Source organism: Sciurus carolinensis, chromosome 8, assembly GCF_902686445.1.
Source record: "Sciurus carolinensis chromosome 8, mSciCar1.2, whole genome shotgun sequence".
Lineage (NCBI taxonomy): Eukaryota > Metazoa > Chordata > Mammalia > Rodentia > Sciuridae > Sciurus > Sciurus carolinensis.
The window spans coordinates 116,845,906-116,868,242 of record NC_062220.1 but is presented as its reverse complement, the minus strand read 5'-3'; the positions used below and the strand labels follow the sequence as shown (position 1 = coordinate 116,868,242).

The following is a 22,337-nucleotide window of genomic DNA, read 5'->3' as shown; positions in this document are numbered from 1 at the left end:
ACATCAATGACAAATAAAAGACTAGGATAATATCTTCTCTACAAATATTGCATATTAAAGATATTACAGATATTACACTTCTCATGACAAATAAATTGGAAAATAATAGTTAAGAGCATGGATTTCAGACCTTGGAAGGGTCCTCTGAGACAACTCCACATGTTGTCTCTTACATTTTCAACACACCTCAGACTACAATTCTGATCCTTTAGTGATAGCTGGGTGGCAATTAGGAGTTAGTGCTGAATGGAATACTTGAGAATATGGATATTGAAAGAGAACTCAGGGCACCAAGAATTCATCACAATGCAGAAGAATCAGAGAGGAACAGTCCTGGTAGCCATTGGATGATGTCTTTTAATATAGTCATAATCTTCTTTTAAACTATACCTTTTAAAAACTTAACACCAAAAAACCCAGTAAAGTAAATAACCCAATCAATAAATGGGCTAAGGTACTGAGCAGACACTTCACAGAAAAAAAAAAATCCATCAACAAATATATGAAAAAGGTTCAACATCTCTATTAATTAGAGAAATGCAAATCAAAACTACTCAAAAATTTCATCTCACTCCAGTCAGAATTGCAATTTTCAAGAATACAAGCAACAATAAATGTTGGCAAGGATATGGAGGAAAAGGTACACTTACATTGGTGGTGGGAATGCAAATTGGTACAAACACTATGGAAAGCAGTATGGAGATTCCTCAGAAAACTTGGAATGAAACCAACATTTAACCCAGGTATGTCACTCATTGGTTTATACCCAAAGGATTTAAAGCCAGCATACTACAGTGATGCAGCCATATCAGTATTTCCAGCAACTTAATTCACAATAGCTAAACTATGGAACCATCCATAGTTGTTGTGCCCTTCAACAGATGAATGGATAAAGAAAATGTGGTATATATACACAATGGAATATTACTCAGCTTTAAAGAAGAATGAAATTATGGTATTTGCAGGTAAATGGACAGAGCTGGAGAATATCATGCTAAGCGAAATAAGTCAAAACCCAAAAAATCGAAAGTCAAATGTTTTCTCTGATAAGTGATGCTGATCCATAATGGGGTGGTGGGAGTAGGGAAGAATGAAGGAACTTTGGATTGGGCAGAGGGAAGTGAGGGGAGCGTGTGGGGATGGGAAGGACAGAGAAATGAGATGGACATTATTACCCTACACACATGGTGTGACTACACCTTGTACAGTCATAGGAATGAGAAGTTGTGCTCCATTTGTGTACAATGTGTCAAAATGCATTCTACTTTTATTTATAACTAATTTAGAACAAATATTAAAAATTTTCTTTAAAAACTATACTTTTTAGCTTCTGAAGGACCATACTGATATTTGCTGCCATGACTGGCTGTATGGTCAGTTGCTCCATCGTTTTCTCCTATAGTATTTCATATAACCAGCACTGAGAACTCAGAGGTTCTCTTCCAACTGGAGTATCTGATCTTTAGTTCATATTTCTTTAGTTCTCTCCTTCCAAAGTTCCTGTTCACCATCCACCAGAGACTTTGCAAATGTCTCAATTCAAACCCTCCTGGACGGGTAAGGTAAATATTTATCACTATAACATGGATTCAACTTGCTAATATTTTGATAAATATTTTCTATGTTATTTAAAATCAACTTCTCATATTCAAATCTATTATTTTCCTATTTGGGTGTCATAATACTGCTGGAACAAGAAAATATGTAAAGTTTTATACAAAGATCTAGATGCTGTTAATCATGCTCAACACAATGTAATCCATGATTCCTGCAGAAAATGTACAGGGTAATAGAGATAATGAGATGACCAGCTACCCGTGTTCTGGAGACAGGAGTAAATGGCAGTGCCTCCAGAATCCTTTCATTTTCTCCCTAGAGAAATGCTTTTCTAATAACTGAGGATTGTGGAGAGAAGAGAGATCTTGGTCATGATGGAGAATCCCAGAGTTCCATTTACTAGAGCAAAATTGTTAGAATTTAGGTGATTCCATCTCCAAGTGTTTCTTACACTATTCACTTGAAGTATTTTAGATCAAGTTCCTTTGCACAAATTTGTTCCATCTGTGTAATTATTCTTCTACCTCTTCCTGGACCTCAGGCCTGAACAACACCATGAGCATGGAAATTGAAATAGGAAACAAGGGTGAAAGTCAGTTCATGATGCTTTAGAGGGGACAGAAGAAATGAAATCATACTTCACAAAGAATACTGCCTTTGGTACCTTCATCTAGTATGAGATAACCATATTTATGTGGGTTTGTCTTTGTGTCTTCTATTCTGTACCATTGGCCTACATGTCTATTTTGGTGCCAATACCATGCCATTTTTGTTACAATTGCTGTGTAGTATCATTAAAGGTCTGGTATTGGAATACCTCCTGCATCACTCTTCTTGTTAAGGATTACTTTGGATATTCAGGGTCTCTTATTTTTCCAAATGAATTTCATGATTGCCTTTTTCTAATTCTGTGAAGAATGTCATTGGGATATGAATAGGAATTGCATTAAATCTGTACAACATTTTTGGTAGTATGGCCATTTTGACAATATTAATTCTGCCTATCCAAGAATATGGGAGATCTTTCCATCTTCTAAGGTCTTCTTCAATTTTTTTCTTTAGTGTTCTGTAGCTTTCACTGAGCATGTTTTTCACCCTTGTTAGATTGATTCCCAAGTATTTTTTTGAGGATATTGTGAATGGGGTAGTTTTCTGATTCCTCTTTCAGTGAATTCATCACTGATTATTATTACCCTATGTACACATATGATTGTACTACCGGTGTGACTCTGCATCCTATACAGTCAGAAGAATGGGAAGTTGAGCTCCATTTGTGACAATGTGTCAAAATGCATTTTGCTTTCATGTATAACTAGTTAGAATAAATTTTTAATAGAAGAGTACTGTTTTTTCAGGAGTTTAAAGGCCTGTATTTTCCTCCATGACCTGGCCTAGAGCCAGTCCTTCTCAGGACCAGTATAAACATGCCCCCTCATAACCTCATATCCCAGGTCATCCAACCTCTTTCACCCTGCCCGAATCTGGAAGAGCACCATAATTTCTGCAGAAGGATCTTTCTGATGTTAATGTGAAGGGCAGTTGAATGGGGAGGTAACCTCCATGGTGTTTGGGATTTAGACATTATTTTTTCAAGATCAGTAATAACCTGAAGTCAGATAAATAGAGAGTGTAATTCACAGTGCTCATGCTATCAGATGTTTCAAGTGAGTTTGCCTCTGCCATGTTTCTGGACTTATTTCTAGACTGTGATCTTCTTGAACCAAAGTTGTAGTTAAAAGTTTCCAGGTGGATCTCACCTGGCAATCATCACACACTGGTTATTCTTGCAAAATGACTTACTACTTTCTTATGGTTTTTGTTATTGTGAGAGTCTCCTATTAGTTTCCCCCTCCCCTCCCATACATGCCTTCAATTTTCACATTTATATTTTCCACGAGAATAGAACACTATCTGAGATAATCTGTTTCTGCTGTTTCTTGCTTCTCCAGCTTCTAATTTGCTTTGACCATAACCCTATACAGATTTATTTTCTTTTGACATCTGAAATAATTAGGATATGTTAACCTGGCTTTGTAATTTCCCTCTACATGAGAATTGTTATAAAAAGAATATTACTATAAGTGGAATCTCTGTCCCTTTTTAGATGTTCTTTCCCTAATCCTGACCACAGGAAACCTTGTGACCTATCATCCACCCTCATTGGACCATGATCAATTTATTCACTGAGAGTTCCATGGGTTTCCTGTGGTTTATAATGTCTAGCTACAAAATAACTGAGATTTCTTCAACATCATACCAAGCAAAGAACTAGACACAACAAAGAATTAGAAGTTCTTATGTTAATTGGAGGAAGTCAACTTGAGATGGGTCTGAGAGCCATGTCTAACTGGGGAGGCACCACCCTGTACCTGGGAATTCAGGGGTTAACTTTTCAAAAGGAAGAAAGAAATCCAGAAACCCATCTTCTCTGAGATGTCAGAGCTCAGGAAATAAGCAGCACAACCTGGACCAGGAACCAGAGAGCCTCACCTACTGGTCCTGTCCTTGACACTCTTCCCTAGAACTGGTGGCTACTTTTGTTTCTGAACTCAAATATTCTGTTTAAATGGGCAGAAAAGCAGAAAATATATATTTTTGTCTAACCCACAAAGATGAACTGACAAAATATCATAAATTTCTATAGTTTTAGCAGCACTAGTGACAGCATAACCCATACACTGATATGGTCTTGTTCATAGGCAGTGACAAATAGAAATGAAACCCAACAAATGATTTTTGTCTTGCTTCTTCCTGACACAAGGATTCTTGGTGGGACTGGCTTGAATTCAGGTGTGAGAGTGATAATCAAATAGGGTCCCTAGTTGGTCATTGAGGTTTTATAACAAACCAGAGACAAATGGGGCTGTACCCATGCTAGTGTCAGTTCTCTGAAGAAAAGGGTTCTATTTCTCTTATTCATACTGTGTCCTGGAGAGCCCAGTATGGTAGTTGGTAGGAATTCAGTAAATGGAGAGAGTGCACAGATCTCTGAATCCATGTGTTTTGCTAAGTCAGACCCAACAGATTCTGAGTTCAGTTTTTGCCCTGACACCACCAGGAACTCCCTGTCCAAGGCATCCTGTCCCTGATACTAATTCAGATGAATTTGAGGAAATCAATATGTTACTGACAAAATAAGTCTTCAGAATTTGAAAGGGTAGGACGATGTTCCCCAGAGAGGTTCTGAGACTCATATTTTGAGCATTAGCTCAGTGGAAAGCAGTTGAATTGGCCACAGACTAGGTCCAATGCTAGACTTAGGGCTGGTATTTTTCTCACTTCTTCCCTGGCCTAGAGCATTGTGTAAGCATTATTGCTTGTGTCCAAAACCATGTAGTAACCATCTGTCTCATCCTCAAGCTGGAGCCCACAGATGTTAAGGAATGCTACTTGGCCCAATATGGAGACTGAGACTTGGGTAAGAGTCCCTGAGACCCAAGTACTGCCATCATACCTGAGGATCATGGGGGCAAGGCCAGGGATCTGCTGATAATGGGCATCTACCCTGGTGTTATGATGTACTGCTGCTGCTTCCAGGACAGGAAATGGTGACTGAGTCCCATAGACATGGACACAGCAGATGACTGAGTCAGCAGAGGCTAAGCCTCTAAATATCCATAGAAAAGAAGGGTGAAGGGCTAGGGATATAGCTCAGTTGGTAGAGTGCTTGCCTCACAAGCACAAGACCCTGGGTTCAATCCCCAGCACCACAAAAAAAAAAAAAAAAAAAAAAGAAGGATCAGAGAGGCAGTTTAGTTCTAGGGCACTAGAAACTGCCCCTCTTCCTACTTCCTAGGGAAGACTGGAGCTTTCCCTTTTTATTACCTGTCCCCAGGCCTCTGCTCTTTCTCTTTATCTCAGACCATCACTGACTTAGACTTTTGAAAGAGTGTAAAATGTGTAAAAAAAAAAAAAAAAAAAAAAAAGAAAAGAAAAGAAAAGAAACAAAGAAACAAAGAATGGAAAAAGGAAGACAAAAAAAAAAAAAAAGAAATTCCAAACTCAGGCATAAATTCTAGAACCATGTACACACTCAGTGCAATTTAGAGAAACTGGACAATGCTGGACAATGATGGCATAGGTAGCTTCCTAATTCCTAATTCTTCTTCCTTCCACACTTGGGCCCTGAGGCATTAGCACCTTTGAAGGGGTGCAATTGTTGCCTTCATGTCTGGGCTATATACACATAAATTCTATGATTTCAAAGATGACTTTGAAGAGTGTTGTTCAATGTCTGGGATTGAAGGCCCCAGGCTGAGCAGGTCCCCTTAAAGCAGCTCTTATTCCCTCCCTAGTCTGAATAATAGTGAAGAGAGGGAGGGGAAATAGAGAAAGTGGGTCTTAGAAGCTGTGGAGATACCCCCTAGTGGAAGCCCACATCTCCTCACAACCCTCTGCACCCTTGGCAGACACTGGGCCTTCTCATAAATCTGATCTTAGCCAGTGAGCTGAGTTAGACTCATCTGAGCAGAGAGCGTGAACCTAGCCCTATGAGCTGGAATGGTGTGACCTAGGCAGTCCTAGAGGCTCAGAGGCACAGAAACTGGGAGCATGAGCACTGGGCAGAGAATACTGACTATGTCTGTCACGTGAAAATCCTCAGGACTCCCAGGGACAGCCCAGGCCCCTGTGCTCCAGGGCTGAGGTCCTAAAATGCCATGTCTTTGTCTACTCACTACACTCTGTGTCCTTCCCTTAAGTTCACATTTGGCAGTCTCCCCATCACACTGCATCTTTTACAGCATTTGGCCTCACCTCTGTCCTCTGAGCTCCTGTACAGACCATGAAAAATGAAGTTCAATTTCTTTTTTTGCATTATGCTGGGAACTCAGTCTCCCTAAAAATGTCTTTGGGAAAGCTCACATTGCACAGACCTGAAAATGTGTACAACACAGTTCTGCCTGGGCCCCCAGGGTCGAGTTTCTCTCTTGCTTTTCTTCTATATCAGCCCTTGATCAAGTCAGAGTAATCTCTTTAACAATGATGTGCTTGAATTTATTTAAGTGTCTGAATTCCACTGACACAATCTGTTCCTATGAATCAGAAACTGAGATATTGTCCACAAAGTCTATGGTGAATGCATTTTTATAATCCCCAATATAAACTCTGTACCTGTCCAGCAATTACTCCCCATTTAACTCTCCTAGATAGTAATACTCAGCGGAAAATGTAGAGATTAGTAAACTGAATACGATAGAAGAACCCCGGGTTCCAGAATCCCAGCACCGTGCAGCATCTGCAGGAAGCAGTGGCAGCATCTACTGGTGGGTCATGGAGATTCTGTCAGACCATGAAGAACTGTCTAGGCTTTCAACATCATCCCAACCAAACAAGAAAGGTGATTATTCTTGGGATTAAACTGGAGAAAGTGAGTAGGCCCTGTGTCTAAGAGTTATGCCACTAATAATTGAAGATTACATCTTATACCTGGGAACTAAGGGGCTGCTCCAGAGCATATTCTGAAAAAAAAGGAGAGGGTCAAGTTTTCCTAGGATTTGAGAGCTCAAGGAATGACCAGAATGGCTGGGACAGGTGCAGGGGGTATTGGGAAGGTCCAACAGAAGAACCCAGTGTCTCTCATCACATACACTGGACCTCTGCTTCCCAGACATATAACTATTCCATGCAGGTAGGGAGCTAAACAGCCTCTGAGGACAAAGGTTCTGTTTTTATCTGGATACCAGAGATAAAAGATTGTAAAGCTATTGGTGGCATAAAAATAAATAACAGCCTCAGTGCTTCTAGTTTAATAGATCAGACTGGAGGTATGGAAGGCAGAACCTTATCTCCCTTCTCAATTGGATGAAAATGGATTAATATTAAAACAAATTACCAACATCTTATCTTTCATTTGTATATGATTTAGCATAACCATAAGTTTTTTTTTTTTTCTGAGCTTCACTATTTATTTTGCTGCTTGAAACCTAAGTGACAGTATGCCATAATTATGGGGTTTTATCTAAACCTTTACTACACTGCAGAAATATATGGACACATTTTTGGAGAATTGACATTTTGCAAAATGCAGCAAACATTTTCATTTATACATGAGAAAAGGAAGTGTTCAAAAGGGTATGCATTTCAAGTTATTGCAGGTTATTTGTGAGAGAATTTCTGCAGGTAAAACATGTTTAAATTTAATCAACAGTAGTGTGTCAGTGCATTTAAAATCATGACAAAAATCTTCTCTCTGGTCATGTTGCCCATGACAAATTACTATGATATATTCTTTAGGGCAAGATGTCAATACAGCATAAATCCCATAGTATTTTGCTATTCTTCTGGAGATTAAAGCTGTTTATCTTGGAATAAATGCAGCAGCAGAACACAAAAACCAGTTGATCAAAAAAGTACTTCTGCCATAATTCCAATAATTTTCAGGTCACATTAGCCAACAGTAGTTTTGCCATTCCCAGTTCTTTTTAGGATTACATCTCTGCACTGTTGCCTTAAGTACGTCTGTGAAAGCTTGTTCTCTATTAAACCAGTTTACTGACTACAACCAGCTTGAGAGAATTTAGTTGATTGGTCCCCTTATCTAGTGCAGCATGTCGTACTCCTCTTCTGGTGATCCAGTTCAAGGAGTTGGTTAACTTGATCAATTCAGTCATGAACAGTGTTATCCAATATGCACTGCACCAGCAAGCTTTCCACATCAGCTACATCTATGTTGAACTCCTTAGAAATAAAAGGAATATGTATTCTTGTGTAAGGCTAATTAATTTTATGAGCACTTGTGTTCTGATGTCTCAAAAAAGCTCTTCAATATATTCTCTTATGAAAGGATCATCCATAATGTTGCTGTGATTTGTTTTCAGAATCTTTTCAAATTCAGTGATGTCATTATTCTGCAAGGCACTTACTAAATTCGTCAGTGCTAGAATTTCTAGATCATTTCTGTGCAGCTTGGCCTCCTGTGAGTCAAATGTATTTAAACCCGATTTCATTAGCATGTTTGCCAAGACCAAATATTTTAAGAAAGTGGTTCATCTGGGACGTCCTGATTCATCATAATTCTTGAAGTCTTCAAAAAAACCAGTGTGTGCCTTTTCAAATTCACCTTCTCTCAAGTGCATTTTATCACCGTGTTCTCTGATGACTCCCATGATCAGTGAATGAGGGATGGCAGACTTGATGTGAAGTGACTGTTCATGGAGTTTAAGTGTTTTACTATTTTTCTGTACTGTGTACATTTGAATTTCCAAAGCACACATTTCTAATAACTGTGTATCTTTTTGCAAGTCATCTTCTCCATCATCAGCCTGGCATGACTGATGTAATTGGAGTAAAATCTTTTGAAGCTTTCCACATTCCTCTCATTAGAAATATAATTTTCCAAACTTTGTGTTTGTTTTAAACCACAGTCTGTCATTCTTAATATCTTTCAAAGTTTCCAGTGTTGTTTCATAGAATTCCTGCAGTAAATACATCTGTTTAGAATTGGAGATATAATCAAGTATGGAATTAATGAATTTTTCAGAATAACTTCTTGTGACTGCACTTTAAATCAACATACTACAGTGACACAGTCACATCAATGTTTATAGCAGCTCAATTCACAATAGCTCAACTATGGAACCAACCTAGATGCCCTTCAATAAATGAGTGAATAAAGAAAATGTGATATTTGTATATATATTCCATCATATATATATTAGAATATTACTCATCTTTAAAGAAGAATGAAATTCTGGAATTTGCTGGTAAATGGATGGAGTTGGAGAATATCATGTTAAGTGAAATAAGTCAAACCCAAAAACTCAAAGATCTAATGTTTTCTCTGATATGCGGAAGCTAATTCACAATAAGGTACGGGGGGATAGGGAAGAATAAAGTTACTTTGTATTAGGGAGAGGGGAGTGAATGGAGGGGAAGGGATATGGGGGAAGGGATGATAGTAGAGTGAAACAAACATTATTACCTCATGTACATGTTTGACTGCATGACCAATGTGATCCTGCAATATGTATAATCAGAAAAATGAGAGATTACACTCTATTTATGTATGATCTATCAAAATGTATAAATGCATTCTGTCATATACAACTAACTAGAACAAATAAAATATTTTTTTTTAATTTGAGTGACAGTGTGTTAAAGTTGAGGTGCAGTGGTGCACACCTGTAATCCCAGTGGCTCAGGAGGCTGAGGTAGGAAAATGGAGAGTTCAAAGCCAGCCTCAGCAACAGCAAGGCACTAAGCAACTCAGTGAGACCCTGTCTCTAAATAAAATACAACATAGGGCTGGGGATGTGGCTCAGTGGTTGAGTGCCTCTGAATTCAATCCCTAGTACTCCATCAAAAAAAAATTTGAGGAATAACACCCTCCTAACATGTACTCTCTTTAACTCTGTAAACTAATAAATAAATGTCAGAGTTTGATTTGTCATTTTCAATCACCACAGCCAATGTTTTTGACATATTTGCTTCCCATGCCCATTTTCACAATATGAGTTTTAATTCTTAGTATTGCCTTTCCCAGAACTGTGTGGGCAAGACCTGGTGTGGTTGTTGCCATTGGATTTGAGAATGGGTTTGAGAAATGTTTAGGAGATACAATCTACAGACCCTACAGAGTGGGCAAGGAGATTTCCTGAGAATTCACTATGCTTATTGGACACACCCAGGAGGTCCTGGGGTAAGGACTACAGGTCTGCTCACATGTTGACACAATTTTTCACTGTAGGCTGCTTCCTGGAAGAAAATAGAACTTCAGGGTCACATGTAGGCTAGCAGCAAAAATTTCTCTCAAGAGTAGGTCTGTAGAGCTAGAAACTCAGTAGGGTGAATTCAGTAGGGTAGAGTGGTTCATTATGCTACCCCACAGAGAGGGTGTAGCTACTGTTAAAGTATTAGATAGAGTTTTTAAAATTCTTTCTTATTTATTTTGATACTGGGGATTAAACCCAGGAGTGCCTGACCACTGAACCATATACCCAGTCCTTTTTTCAATTTTTTTTTTCAGTCAGGATCTCACTAAACTGCTCATGGCTTCACTTGTTGCTAAAGCTGGTTTTAAATTTGCAATCCTCCCGCCTCAGCCTCCCGAGATGCTGGTATAACAGGTGTGTGTCACCACTCCCAGCTTATATGTTTTTATAGTTTTAATTGTTCTCATTTAACAGGTGAGAGAGCAGAGTTATATAAATTTTAAGTGAACTATGTAATCAGATAGTACACTAGAATTTTATGCTGTGGCAGAAGTATTCTATATTTGCTCAGTCAAATATAATTTCCACTAGTCACACATAGCCATGAAGCAGCTGAAATTCAACTAATGTGAGTGAGAGAATTTTTAATTTTATTTAACTGACACACAAATAACTTACATACAAATAACTACTTGTCCTTAGTGGAGACTCCATTGCCTAGTGGCAGTAAAGGACATGCCAATAAGGCAGTCAAAATCTGAACCCAGATTCTCTGGCAAAAGAAAGATCATAGTCTCCACTCAGTCTTGCTGCTGCTCCTACCTGTTCTCTTATACTCATCTTAAAAGACAAACTTCAAGAATCTAGGACCTTGTTATTTTTTTCATCTCTATATCCCATGCTTGATAAATTTCCTCATCAAATAAATGAGGATGAATGTACTACATTTTCACAAACTCCTATAAAGTTAAAAAACTAATTATATACTTAGGCAAAAAAAAAATTTTGTGATTCACTGTCTATCTGGGGGGAGATTCAACATAGTTGGGTAACAGGTTCTCTGTATTCATGGTGTATGGAATATTATTCATCTGTCAAAATAAGTTATTGAGATATGGAAACTGTATATCAAATGAGAAATCAGAAGCACAGACAGATAATATATCCAGTGTAAAGATTAACTGGGGTCCGGCTGTAAGGGTTAAGGGGAGAGCAATAAAGAGGCAAGCACACAGGATGGTGAAGAGCAAGAAGTGGCTCTGTGGGAAAGCCAGTTCAGTTTTATTATCTATTCCAGGGTCATATCAAGTTACACTAGGTTACATAGTATAGTTAGCTTTGTGCATGTGCAGATCACACAACTTGCTTGCTTCTTAGAATCCACTACTACCAGTGGTTATTATAATAAGATAATGTCTCCAGGCCTCAAGGACATAGGAGTTGCAGAGCATTTCTAAGTCATTCAAACACAGCACCTATTGTGCTGAGGAGTTTGCTCAACTTGAAGGGCTTTTGCTCCTCTGTACATTGACTGACCTGAAATCCCTACCGTCTAGGCTTACGCCCAGCCATTTGGCATAAATAGGATTCAAATCCAACAGAAAAGCTAATAACACCCACTTTCGCCCCAGTAGGTTGCAAATTAGAGTGATTTCACCTACCATTTGATATTTAGCAATGTCTGGAGATCTTTTGGCCACTACCTGGGGAGTAGTTTGCTCTGGAATGTTATACGTGGAAACCAAGGATGATTCTGAACATCTTAACGATGCACAAAATAGCTCCCAGAACAAGAAATGACTCACTCCATATTCTCAATACTTTTGAGGTTTGTATGTAAATCTTTTCCGGGAAGTGATTGCAAAGGGATTAGGAGGGTCATCCCTCAAGACAAAGGAGGAGAAATTTGTATTTTGAAAAAACATACAGGGACTGCTGAACCAAATTTTCCTATTCTAGCATTCAAGAGCAAGACAGACCCTGGGTTGAAGACAGGCCCAGGGTGGAGATACCCTAGGGAGTTTTTGTCTTGCTTCCCCACAGATATGAATTACTGTGAGTAAATAGTTATCATAACCAGACAGACAGTGGTAGTCAGCCTCGTCCTCAGGCTTCAGTCCAGTGATGGTCAGGGAGGCAGAATTGGAGGAGCTGTCTTTAGAGCCAGAAAACCGGTCTGGAATCCCAGAGGGTCTCTGGTTGTAGTTATAAATCAGGAGAGTGGGGGAACTTCCCAGATGCTGCTGGTACCAGTACACATAGTTGTTGCCAATGTCCCCACTACTGCGGGTGCAGGAAATGGTGACTTTCTGCCCTAGAGATCCTGACACATATTGGGGCTGAGTGAACACAACCTCAGCCCAAGATCCTGCAAGGAAGGAGTGAGACAGAGATCAGTGAGGATAGGACAGGTCTCATTTTAAGAGAGAAAGAAAAGATGTCATTCCTCCTGGTGACATTCAGCACCCTCCCAGAATCTTCTTCATTCATTCACCTGTGCAGTGAACAAGCAGGATTATGAAAAGTGGAGACCAAGCCATGGTGAAGACAACAGCAAGCCCTGCTTCTTGAACCACATAGACAGTTCAGGGCCCATCCAACCTTCTTATCTGTCTCTCTGATCTTCAGGGTGGGGGATCTCCATGCAAATGTTCCCCTTTCTGGAGGCTGTGGAAACCCTTAAAAATTAGTCTGACCTCCATCTGAGAAAGAGAGAGACAGGAGGCTGTTGATTTTTACGCAAATGGGTGCACAGGAACTCCAGTGGGGTGAAGGGTAAGAGAAACAGCTATAACAGAAACTGGGGAATGCTAAGCTACAGCCTAGAGGGCAGTGCCCTCTGGTGAATGAAGGAGACATGTCAATCCTGGGTGAGTGCTATTTCTCAGGATTTCTGCTGTCTTCAAATTCAATTCTAGTCACATGTCCTTGGAATCTCTGCAGAACATCCTATGTGCACTACACATTTGCATCTTCATATCTAAGCAGATAGGCCAAGGGCTATTACTCTGCTTCAGATATTTTGGTTTACTTTGGCATCTAGGCATCCCATATCCACAGCCCCAGTTTCAACAGCTCCTCTCATACCCTATCTGGCTTCTATTTTTAAAAAGTTGATTTAAAAGGTGCACAGAAGTTTTAAAGTTTCATGTGGTCCCATTTGTTTATTTTTAGTTTTATTACTTGTTCTTTTGTTTTAATATACAATAACTCATTGCCAAATCCTGTTATGAAAGTCTCCCCCAATGTTTTCTTCTATGTTTTAGAGTTTTATGTATTATATTTAAGTATTTAGAGCCATTTTTTTAAATTATTTTATTTTCTCTAATTAGTTATACATGACACTAGAACACATTTATGCATTTTGATAAATCATACGAAATGGAGTATAATTTCTCTATTTTCTGAATGTACATGTTATAGGATCACATCAGTCATGCAGTCATATATGTGGATGAGGTAATAATGTGTTTCACTCTACTGTCCTTCCTACTTCCACACTCCTTCCCCTTCCTCACTCCCCTCTACCTAATCTAAAGTAACTCTATTCTTCCCTAGTGCCCCTTCCCTTATTGTGAATTAGTATCCACATATCAAAGAAAACATTTGGCCTTTGGTTTGGGGGGTTTGGCTTATTTCACTTAGCATGATATTCTCCAACTCCATCCATTTACCAGCAAATGCCAGAATTTCATTCTTCTGTAAAACTGAGTGATATTCCATATATATATGTATATATATATATATATACCACATTTTCTTTATCCATTCATCTGTTGAAAGAAACCTAGGTTGGTTCCATAGTTTAACTATTGTGAGTATGATGATTTTAAGTTGTTTAGGTATGAACCCAGGAGAGGGATACCTGATTCAAATGGTGGTTCCATTCCAAGTTTTCTGAGGAATCTCCACAATGCTTTCCATGATGGTTGCACCAATTTGCATTCCCACCAGCAATGTGTGAATGTACCTTTTTCCCCACATCCTCACCAATATTTATTGTTGCTTATATTCTTGATAATTGTCATTCTGATTGGAGGGAGATAAAATCGTAGTTTTGATTTGCATTTCTCTAATTGCTAAAGATGTTGAACATGTTTTTTTATATATTTATTGATGGATTGTATTTCTTCTTCTGTGAAATGTCTGTTCAGTTCCTTAGCCCATTAATTGATTGGGTTATTTGGTTTTTTTGGTGTTAAGTTTTCTTATACATAGTATATGATAAGTGTCCAACTTCATTCTTTTTTCAGTGTGGATACTCAATTTTCTTGAAATAATTTGTTGAAAAGACTGTCTTTTACTAATTAAGTGGTTTTGACATGTTTTGTTGCATTTGATCATATATGCAAGAGTTTATTTCTGGGCTTTCTAATCTGTTCAGTTTCTCTACCTGTCATTATCTATATCAGTACCACACTGGTCTGATTATGTAGCTTTGCAAAATATATTGAAAATAGGAAAAATGAGACCTTCAGCTTTGGTTTCATTATTATGTCAGCTATTTAATATAATTGATATTCCATATGAATTTTTAACATTTTTTCCTTATGGAAAAAATACGAGTGGAATTTTTGAAAAAGTGGTATAGAAGCTTAGATTCCACGTGGTAGTTTTGAAAAATTAACAATGTTAAGTTTTCCAATCCATAAACATGAAAATTTATTCTACTTATACTCTTTAATGTCTTTCATCAATGTTTTTCCTTTTTATTTTCAGTGTGTAAGACTTTTCCTTCTTGTATAAATTTAAGTTCAAAGTTAAGTTTATTCCCAGATATTTTATTCTTTTTGATGCCATTGGAAGGGGAATAGTTTTTCTAATTTTCCTTTCAGGTTCTGTAGGATTAACATAGAGAAATCCAACTGAATTTCATATGATGTTTATACTTTTAACTCTCATAAGAGATACTAAATAGAACCCTTTAAGAGGTCTATAATAAGGGCTGTTTTCCTATTTGGGAAAAGATAGCAACAGATAATAAATCATGTAGAAATATGAAAGTGAAGCTCTGTAATCCATTAGAAATGAGGTGCATGATTACAAGTGATGGATTTTTTAATTACAATGACTTAAGGAACTCGAATGGGACAAGAGAAGATTCTGCTCTTATGGAGGGACCACTTAAATATTAATACTTTTATTTTTGTGTTGAATAGTCTTAAGTCAAATTCAAAGCTCTTTATTATGCCAAAGTATGATTATAGTAGTGATTTTGAAGTAGGAATTTAAAAACAGTGTTTTGTGGTTCTGTGACCTTCATGATGTCCCCTTCTGTGAATTCCATTGATCACACATTCACAACTACTGTCATGGTGCTACTACCAACTGTGACACAAAATAAGTCAAATCCTAATACAAGGACTAAAATTATCCATTCGTTTATTGAAGGGCTGCTAGGTTGTTTCCACAATCTAGCTATTGTGAACTGAGCTGCTATAAACATTGATGTGACTATGTTACTGTAGTATGCTAATTTTAATTCCTTTGGGTATAAACCGAGGAGAGGAATAACTGGGTCAAAATGTGGGTCCATTCCAGATTTTCTGAGGATTCTCCACACTGCTTTCCAAAGTGGCTGCTTATACACAATGGAATATTATTCAGCTATGAAGAAGAATAATATTACGGCATTTGCAGATAAATGGATGGAATTAGAGAATATCATGCTAAGTGAAATAAGCCAATTCCAAAAAACCAAAGGTCAAATGTTTTCCCTGATAAGTGGATGATAACATATAATGGGGGTAGCAAGTGGGGGATGAGAGAAGAATGGAGGAACTTTAGATTACATAGAGGGAAATGAGAGGGAGTCGGGTATAAAAAATGGTGGAATGACACAGACATCATTACACTATGTACGTGTATGATTACACGAAGTATGAATCTACATCGTGTAGAACCATAGAAATGAAATGATGTACCCCATTTGTGTACAATGAATCAAAATGCAGTCTGTAAAAAATAAAGATTAATAAATAAAACTAAAAAAGGAACTAAAATTATAAAACATGCATAAAGTCTTTATAACACTGAATTTTGTAATGATTTCTTGAATATGATACCAATAGTACAAGTAACATTAATAAAAATTATTAATATTGGTAAACATTCCAAATGGCTGAGTGTGCTACTTTTCAGCATGACATAGGTAAAAGGGCAGATGCTATTTGCTCCTATTCACAATAACACACACATCTTTGCACTCCATATCCAGCCTAGGTGTTAACAGCTCCCCTCATCTCCAGCCTGGTTTGTGTTTTAATTTTTTGTTTAATAACAAATAACATAAATTTAACCATATTATTCTTCTTAAGAGTACTATTCAAGAGTGTTAAGTATATTCTACTTGTCAAGCTAAAGCTCTCCAGAAGCTCTTCATCTTGTAAAACTGAAAATTCTGTACTCACTAAACTATAACCCCTCTAGTTACAGTCCTCTCCCGAAGCCCCTGACAAACATCTTTCTAATTTATGGTGTTATTAATTTGACTAGATACCTTATATAAGTGGAATCATACAGTGTCTTTTTGTAACTGGTCTATCAATTAGCATAATGTCCTCAAGATGCATCCATGTGGTGATATGTATAAGGAATTTCTTCCTAAGACTGAATTTCAATTTACTTACTACATTTTTTATCTATCCATTCTATCTAAATTGTTGAACATTTAGAATGCTTCCACATGTTGGCTATTGTGAATAATGCTGCAATGAATATTTGCATATAAATATGTTTTCAAGATCATGGCTCCAATTCTCTGGGATATATATTCCCAGAAAGATTTTATATGTGCACTGAATGCCTCAGCTTACACTGTTCCCAACCAAGGGACTTCATCCTAAACCACCTAATTCTGGGAGGGGAAGGGACGTTGGCATTCATGAGCCTCGTAAACCACAGAACAAAAAAGTTGGTTTTAAAGAGGTGTGCAAAGCAACTTAAAGAACAATAACCCCACGGCAGAGAATGGACTAAAATGTAGTTCCCAGTTTCTCCCTAAAAGGGAATTTTCAGCATACTTGTCTCGCTGGGCCTGAGTGTGAGGCTTCTAGCCAGCCTCCATTTGGAAGCCAATAAAACAGACAAACAATAAATATCCAGGAGCCTGAGGGAGATGCTATGGCATTTCCTATGCCTTCCCTCTCAGCTTGTTACAGTAATAAATCTAAATTTTCAGAGTTGCCCTAGAAAGAGTTTGTACATACATCAAGCACCCAACTTGCTTAGCTCCTACTCAAAATGTTGGCTCCGTAAAGATCTGGATGTAGTATCTCTAGTGCTCATGGGACTCAGCATTCCCAAATATCCTTAAGTCATAGAGATTAAAGAGGTAACTTTTCAATGGACTAACTTCTAGCAATTATTTCCCAACCTTGTAGTGTACAATCTGAACAACAAGATTTTTCTTGTTCAAGACTTTTCTTGTGTCAAGGCATTTCTATCTTCTCCCTCACTTAAGGCAGAGTGAGTGGGAGATAAACTCCATCTTTCAGCTTCTTTCTGAGGGAAGAAAGAATTAGAATATATATGTATACAAAACCCAAAGTTTGCAGATGCATCTGAAGGGATGGACTTCTATCCCACCTATCTGAATGCACTGGTAGTATCTGGTACACTTTAATCCACAAGAGGATACTGAGAACACAGACACCATTTCGGATAGGTACAAAAGTCTGAGAGACACCTAGACTCTGTCTAAGCTAACTGGCAAAGTCCTTCTCCTACACGAGGTCATAATGACAAGTCTGAGAGAGGTGAATGTCCAATTTAACCAACACAGGGCGTCAAAGAAAATAAATACATTTCAAATAAAAGAACTAGACAGATCTCTAGAAACTAATTTCTAGATACATGATTCTCTCAATGGAGAATACAAAAGAAAGGTCATAAAGAGTCTCATCAAGGTCAGGATGATGACTGCAAGAACAAACTAAAAATTTCAACAAAGAGATAAGAAATATAAAATGCATTAATCAGAAATCATACAGCTAAAGAATGCAATACCTGAACTGAAAAATTCAATAGAGGAGTTCAGCAGCAAACTAAACCAAGCAGAAGAAAGGATAACTGACCTCAGAGAGATCATTGCTTATCATCCAAATTGAAGAGCAAAAAGAAAAAGAAATGAAAAAGAGTGAAGACAGTTTAAGGGACTTATGGAATACCATCAAGTACAACGTTGTACACATTCTTGGAAACACAAAAACAGAAGAGAGCAAGAGTCAGAATGCATATTCAAAGGAACAATAACTAAACTTTCTTAAACAGGGAGAAGAAAATATAAATTTAAACTCTTTAAGCCAGAAGGGCCTAAATAAAAGGAACTCAAAGAGGCCCACAAAAAGATACATCATAATCAAAATAGCATTTTTAGGACAAAGAGCAAACCTCAAAAGCAGCAAAAGAATTATAACATGTTAAACATAAGTGAATTTCTCTTGATTTTTTTTCAGCAGAAACTTTGCTGTTTGGAGTTTGTGGGATAATACCTCCTATAGTGATGAATATTAAAATGACTTCCAATAAAGCATATTATATTCAGAAAATTTGTCCTTCAAAAATAAAGTGATGACAATGGACTATTACTTAACCTTAAAGAAGAATAAAATTATGGCATTTGCAAGTAAATGGATTGAGATCAAGAACATCATGCTAAAGGAAACAAGGCAATCCCAAAAATACCAAAGGATGAATGTTTTCTCTGATATGTGGATGCTAATTCAAATAAAGTGGGGGGGCTAGGGAAAAATAGAGGTACTTTGGACTAGCAGAGGGAAGTGGAGGGAGGGGAAGAGATATGTGGGTAGGAAGGACAGTAGAACAAATCGGACATTATGACCCTATATGCATATATGAGTATGTGATCTGTGTAATTCTACATCATGTGCAACCAGAAGAAAGAGAAGTTATACTCAATTTATGTAAGATGTGTCAAAATGCATTCTACTGTCATGTATGACTAATTAGAACAAATAAAAAAATAAAGTGATGATAAAGACTTCCTGAGACAAACAAAAACTGAGGGAGTATGTCACTTCTAGGTCTACCCTACAAAAAATTATACAGGGAGTTCTCAAGGTGAAAACAAGAAAGACACTGAAGAGAAAAACGAGAGCATAAAAAAATGAAATTCATTGACAAAAGCAAATAGACAAAAATAATATTTTACTCATATAACAGTGTTGGGTGAATCAATGTAGTCATACTAGAAAATTCAAAAGACAAGGGTATCAAAAACAATCAAAGCTGAATGATGTTAATATATCCATAATATAAACAGATGTAAATTTTGATATCAAGAACTTACACTGTGTGGAGGAAGTAAAACATAGGACAGCTTTTACATGAAAAGGAAATCAGTTTTATATTATAATAAAATTGACCATTATAACCACAACCATGTGTCACTTAATGGCTGAAATGCATACTAAGTAATGCCTCATTGATGTGCAAACATCAATAAGTGTAAAAGCCCACAACACACCCAGGCTATATGGTGTAGCCTAATGGCACATTTGTTCTGCAAAGTAATTTTCTACTATAAACAGCTTATGTAGATTTTCCAAAAATGTTGGCCCTATTGGCTATTCCTTTGAACTCCCTCTTTGGTATATTATTACATATCAGTTTTTGCCTTCCTGTGGTGGCATTACTACTTCTTTTTCCTTACTGCCAAAATTCAAGCACTAAACCTCTGAGAAAACATTCATAAACAGCCAAAATGTTTAAAATTTCTCCTCCCATCATCACCTCTATCACTAATTATCTGAAGTTTTCTCTAGCATTTTGATAGAATTTCAAACTCTTTTAAGTTGGAAGTTAAACTATCTTGGAAGCACAGTCATTCAAAATAAATTCAGTATATCACAGTGAGGTGTGCCCTAATTTCCAGTATTTAAATCTGGAAAGAAGAATGTCCTTACACCCCATGTATTAACAATTTGGCAGATCAAAAATGGGCAATATGATCTATCATAGCAATTTCATCATTTCATCTACATATCATTCCATAGGAGCCCAGCCTAGCAACCTGGTTCCCAAGGATCTCTTGGCAGGAAATCAGAATGCATCAACATTTTCGAATATTAAGGACACCAGGAGTTTTCAGAGAGCTCTGTGGAAGCCTTGGTAGTTGAATAAAGAAAAGATTTCTTGTCCCATTTCTCCATATGCCTGGACCACTGTGTGTTATGGTTTGGATTTAGAAATACCCCACAAAAGTTTATGTTTTGAAAGCATGATCCCCAATGCAGGAATGTTAAAAGGTGAAACGATTCGATTATGAGATCTCTAACCTCATCAGTGGATTAATCCATTGGATGGATTAATAATATGAGTAGACTACTGGGTGGCAGGTAGGGCATAAGTGGAGGAAGTAGGTCACTATAGGTATGCTCTTAGATTGTATTTTTTTTAAATATTCTGTTTTACTTGTAGGTGGACACAATACCTTTATTTTATTTTTATATGGTGCTGAGGATGGAACCCAGGGCCTCATGCATGCTAGGCGAGCGCTCTACCACAGAGCCACAACTCCAGCCCTCTTGGATTGTATTTCGATCCTTGCTCTTTGATTTCTCTTGTTCTCTATCCCTCCTTTCTCCCACCCCCACCTCTGCTTCCTGGCTCCTTGAGCAGCTTTCCTCCATCATGCCCTTCTTCCATGATGTTCTGCCTCATCTTGAGCCCAGAGGAATGAACTCAGTCAACCAAGTGCTGAACCTCTGAAATCATGAGCCCAAAATAAATTTTCTCCTCTGAATTGCTTTTGTCAGGTATTTTGGGCATAGTGATGAAAAGCTAACACACTGTGGTTTAACCAAATGACACAACAATGTTATAAGATATACCACAGGTACCATTAGCCTCATCCTCAAGCTGGATATTGGAGCTGCTTAAGTAGTGGTCAGACCCAGAACTGGAACCTGAGAAGCAATCAGTGATCTCATCCTCCTATCTATGGCTTTCAACACTATTAAGTCACATCACATACAGTGAAACCTTCCCTGGATGCTGCAACCAGCTTGTACAATGAATCAGTGTCCTGGAGACTTGGTTAGGCCTCTGCTGGAACCAGTATGGAAAGTGACCATTTGCGACTGTTGGGCAGCAGAAGTCATAGGTGAGAGGAAGCATCCCTTCTGTATACAAGGTCAGTGAGTGCTCCTGAGTCACCAGAGGCCAATAATTCAACCCTGAAATGGAAACAAGGACATGTTCAGAAGGAGGAAAGAGGACAGAGGGATCACTTCAAGTCAGGTCTCTGGAATACTCATGAACCTGGACAGAGAGTGAGAACAGGGAGGAGAAGGAGGAGGAGGAGGAGAGACACCCAGGCCATAGCATGCAGTTATTAAAGACCCCAGGGATCTTTGAATCTTGCTGCTGCTGGTCTACCTACCTCTTCTTAGTTATTGCCTTATATAAACATGAGCCCTTTTACCAACACCACCAGCATTATCAGCTTTATCACACTTAGCTCCCTGGGAGCTAAGCCCAGGGAGCAGCTACACTGTCAGGGAGTTTGGACTGTTATGATCTCTGAGTTTGCCCCATGGGAGGAAACACCTGCTAAAATCTCTAACTCGGTCCAGTGGGCACAACAAGTTCATTAAATGTGAGCATTCTGCTGTCATGTATAACTAATTAGAATAAATTTTTTAAATAGATGTGAGCCACAAGTGTCTGTTTCAGGCCTTGCCAACCTCTGAGAAGACCAGTAGCGCCCCCTGCTGCGCCGTAATGATTATGTGTACTTCCCTCTGGTGTTAATATGTGAATTTTCATTGCACTGTTAACTGTTCCTTAGTCCCTCCGCAAATTTGCTTTTCTGGTGTATTTTACAGCTATATAATTTCCACTTGGTTGTTTCCATTACTTCTATGAGGTTTTTCTTTCAGATTTGCTTTTTCTTTGTTTCAAGGATGCCTTATATTGCTTACCAAAGGAATTCTATGATAGCTGCTTTAAAAATTTCTGCCACATAATTTCAGCACTTGAGTTGGTATTGGTGTCTGTGGGTTGTATTTACTCATTCAGGTTGAGGAAGAGATTTTTCTGGTGCTTGATCGAAGTGATTTTTAGCCTCTTAGACATTTGGGATATTATGTTATGGGATTCTCTACA

At 37.9% G+C, this 22,337-nt stretch overlaps 1 pseudogene and 1 gene segment (V, D, J or C); both read right to left on the bottom strand.

Annotated features, from left to right (window-relative positions):
* Nucleotides 1-8,036: 8,036 nt before the first annotated feature.
* Nucleotides 8,037-9,053, bottom strand: LOC124991429 (COP9 signalosome complex subunit 2-like; annotated as a pseudogene).
* Nucleotides 9,054-11,385: 2,332 nt separating this feature from the next.
* LOC124991428 (immunoglobulin lambda variable 6-57-like) lies at nt 11,386-12,796 on the bottom strand. The segment is given in 3 exon segments: nt 11,386-11,400; nt 12,221-12,576; nt 12,703-12,796. Coding segments are annotated over 3 exon segments (417 nt in total).
* Nucleotides 12,797-22,337: the final 9,541 nt, after the last annotated feature.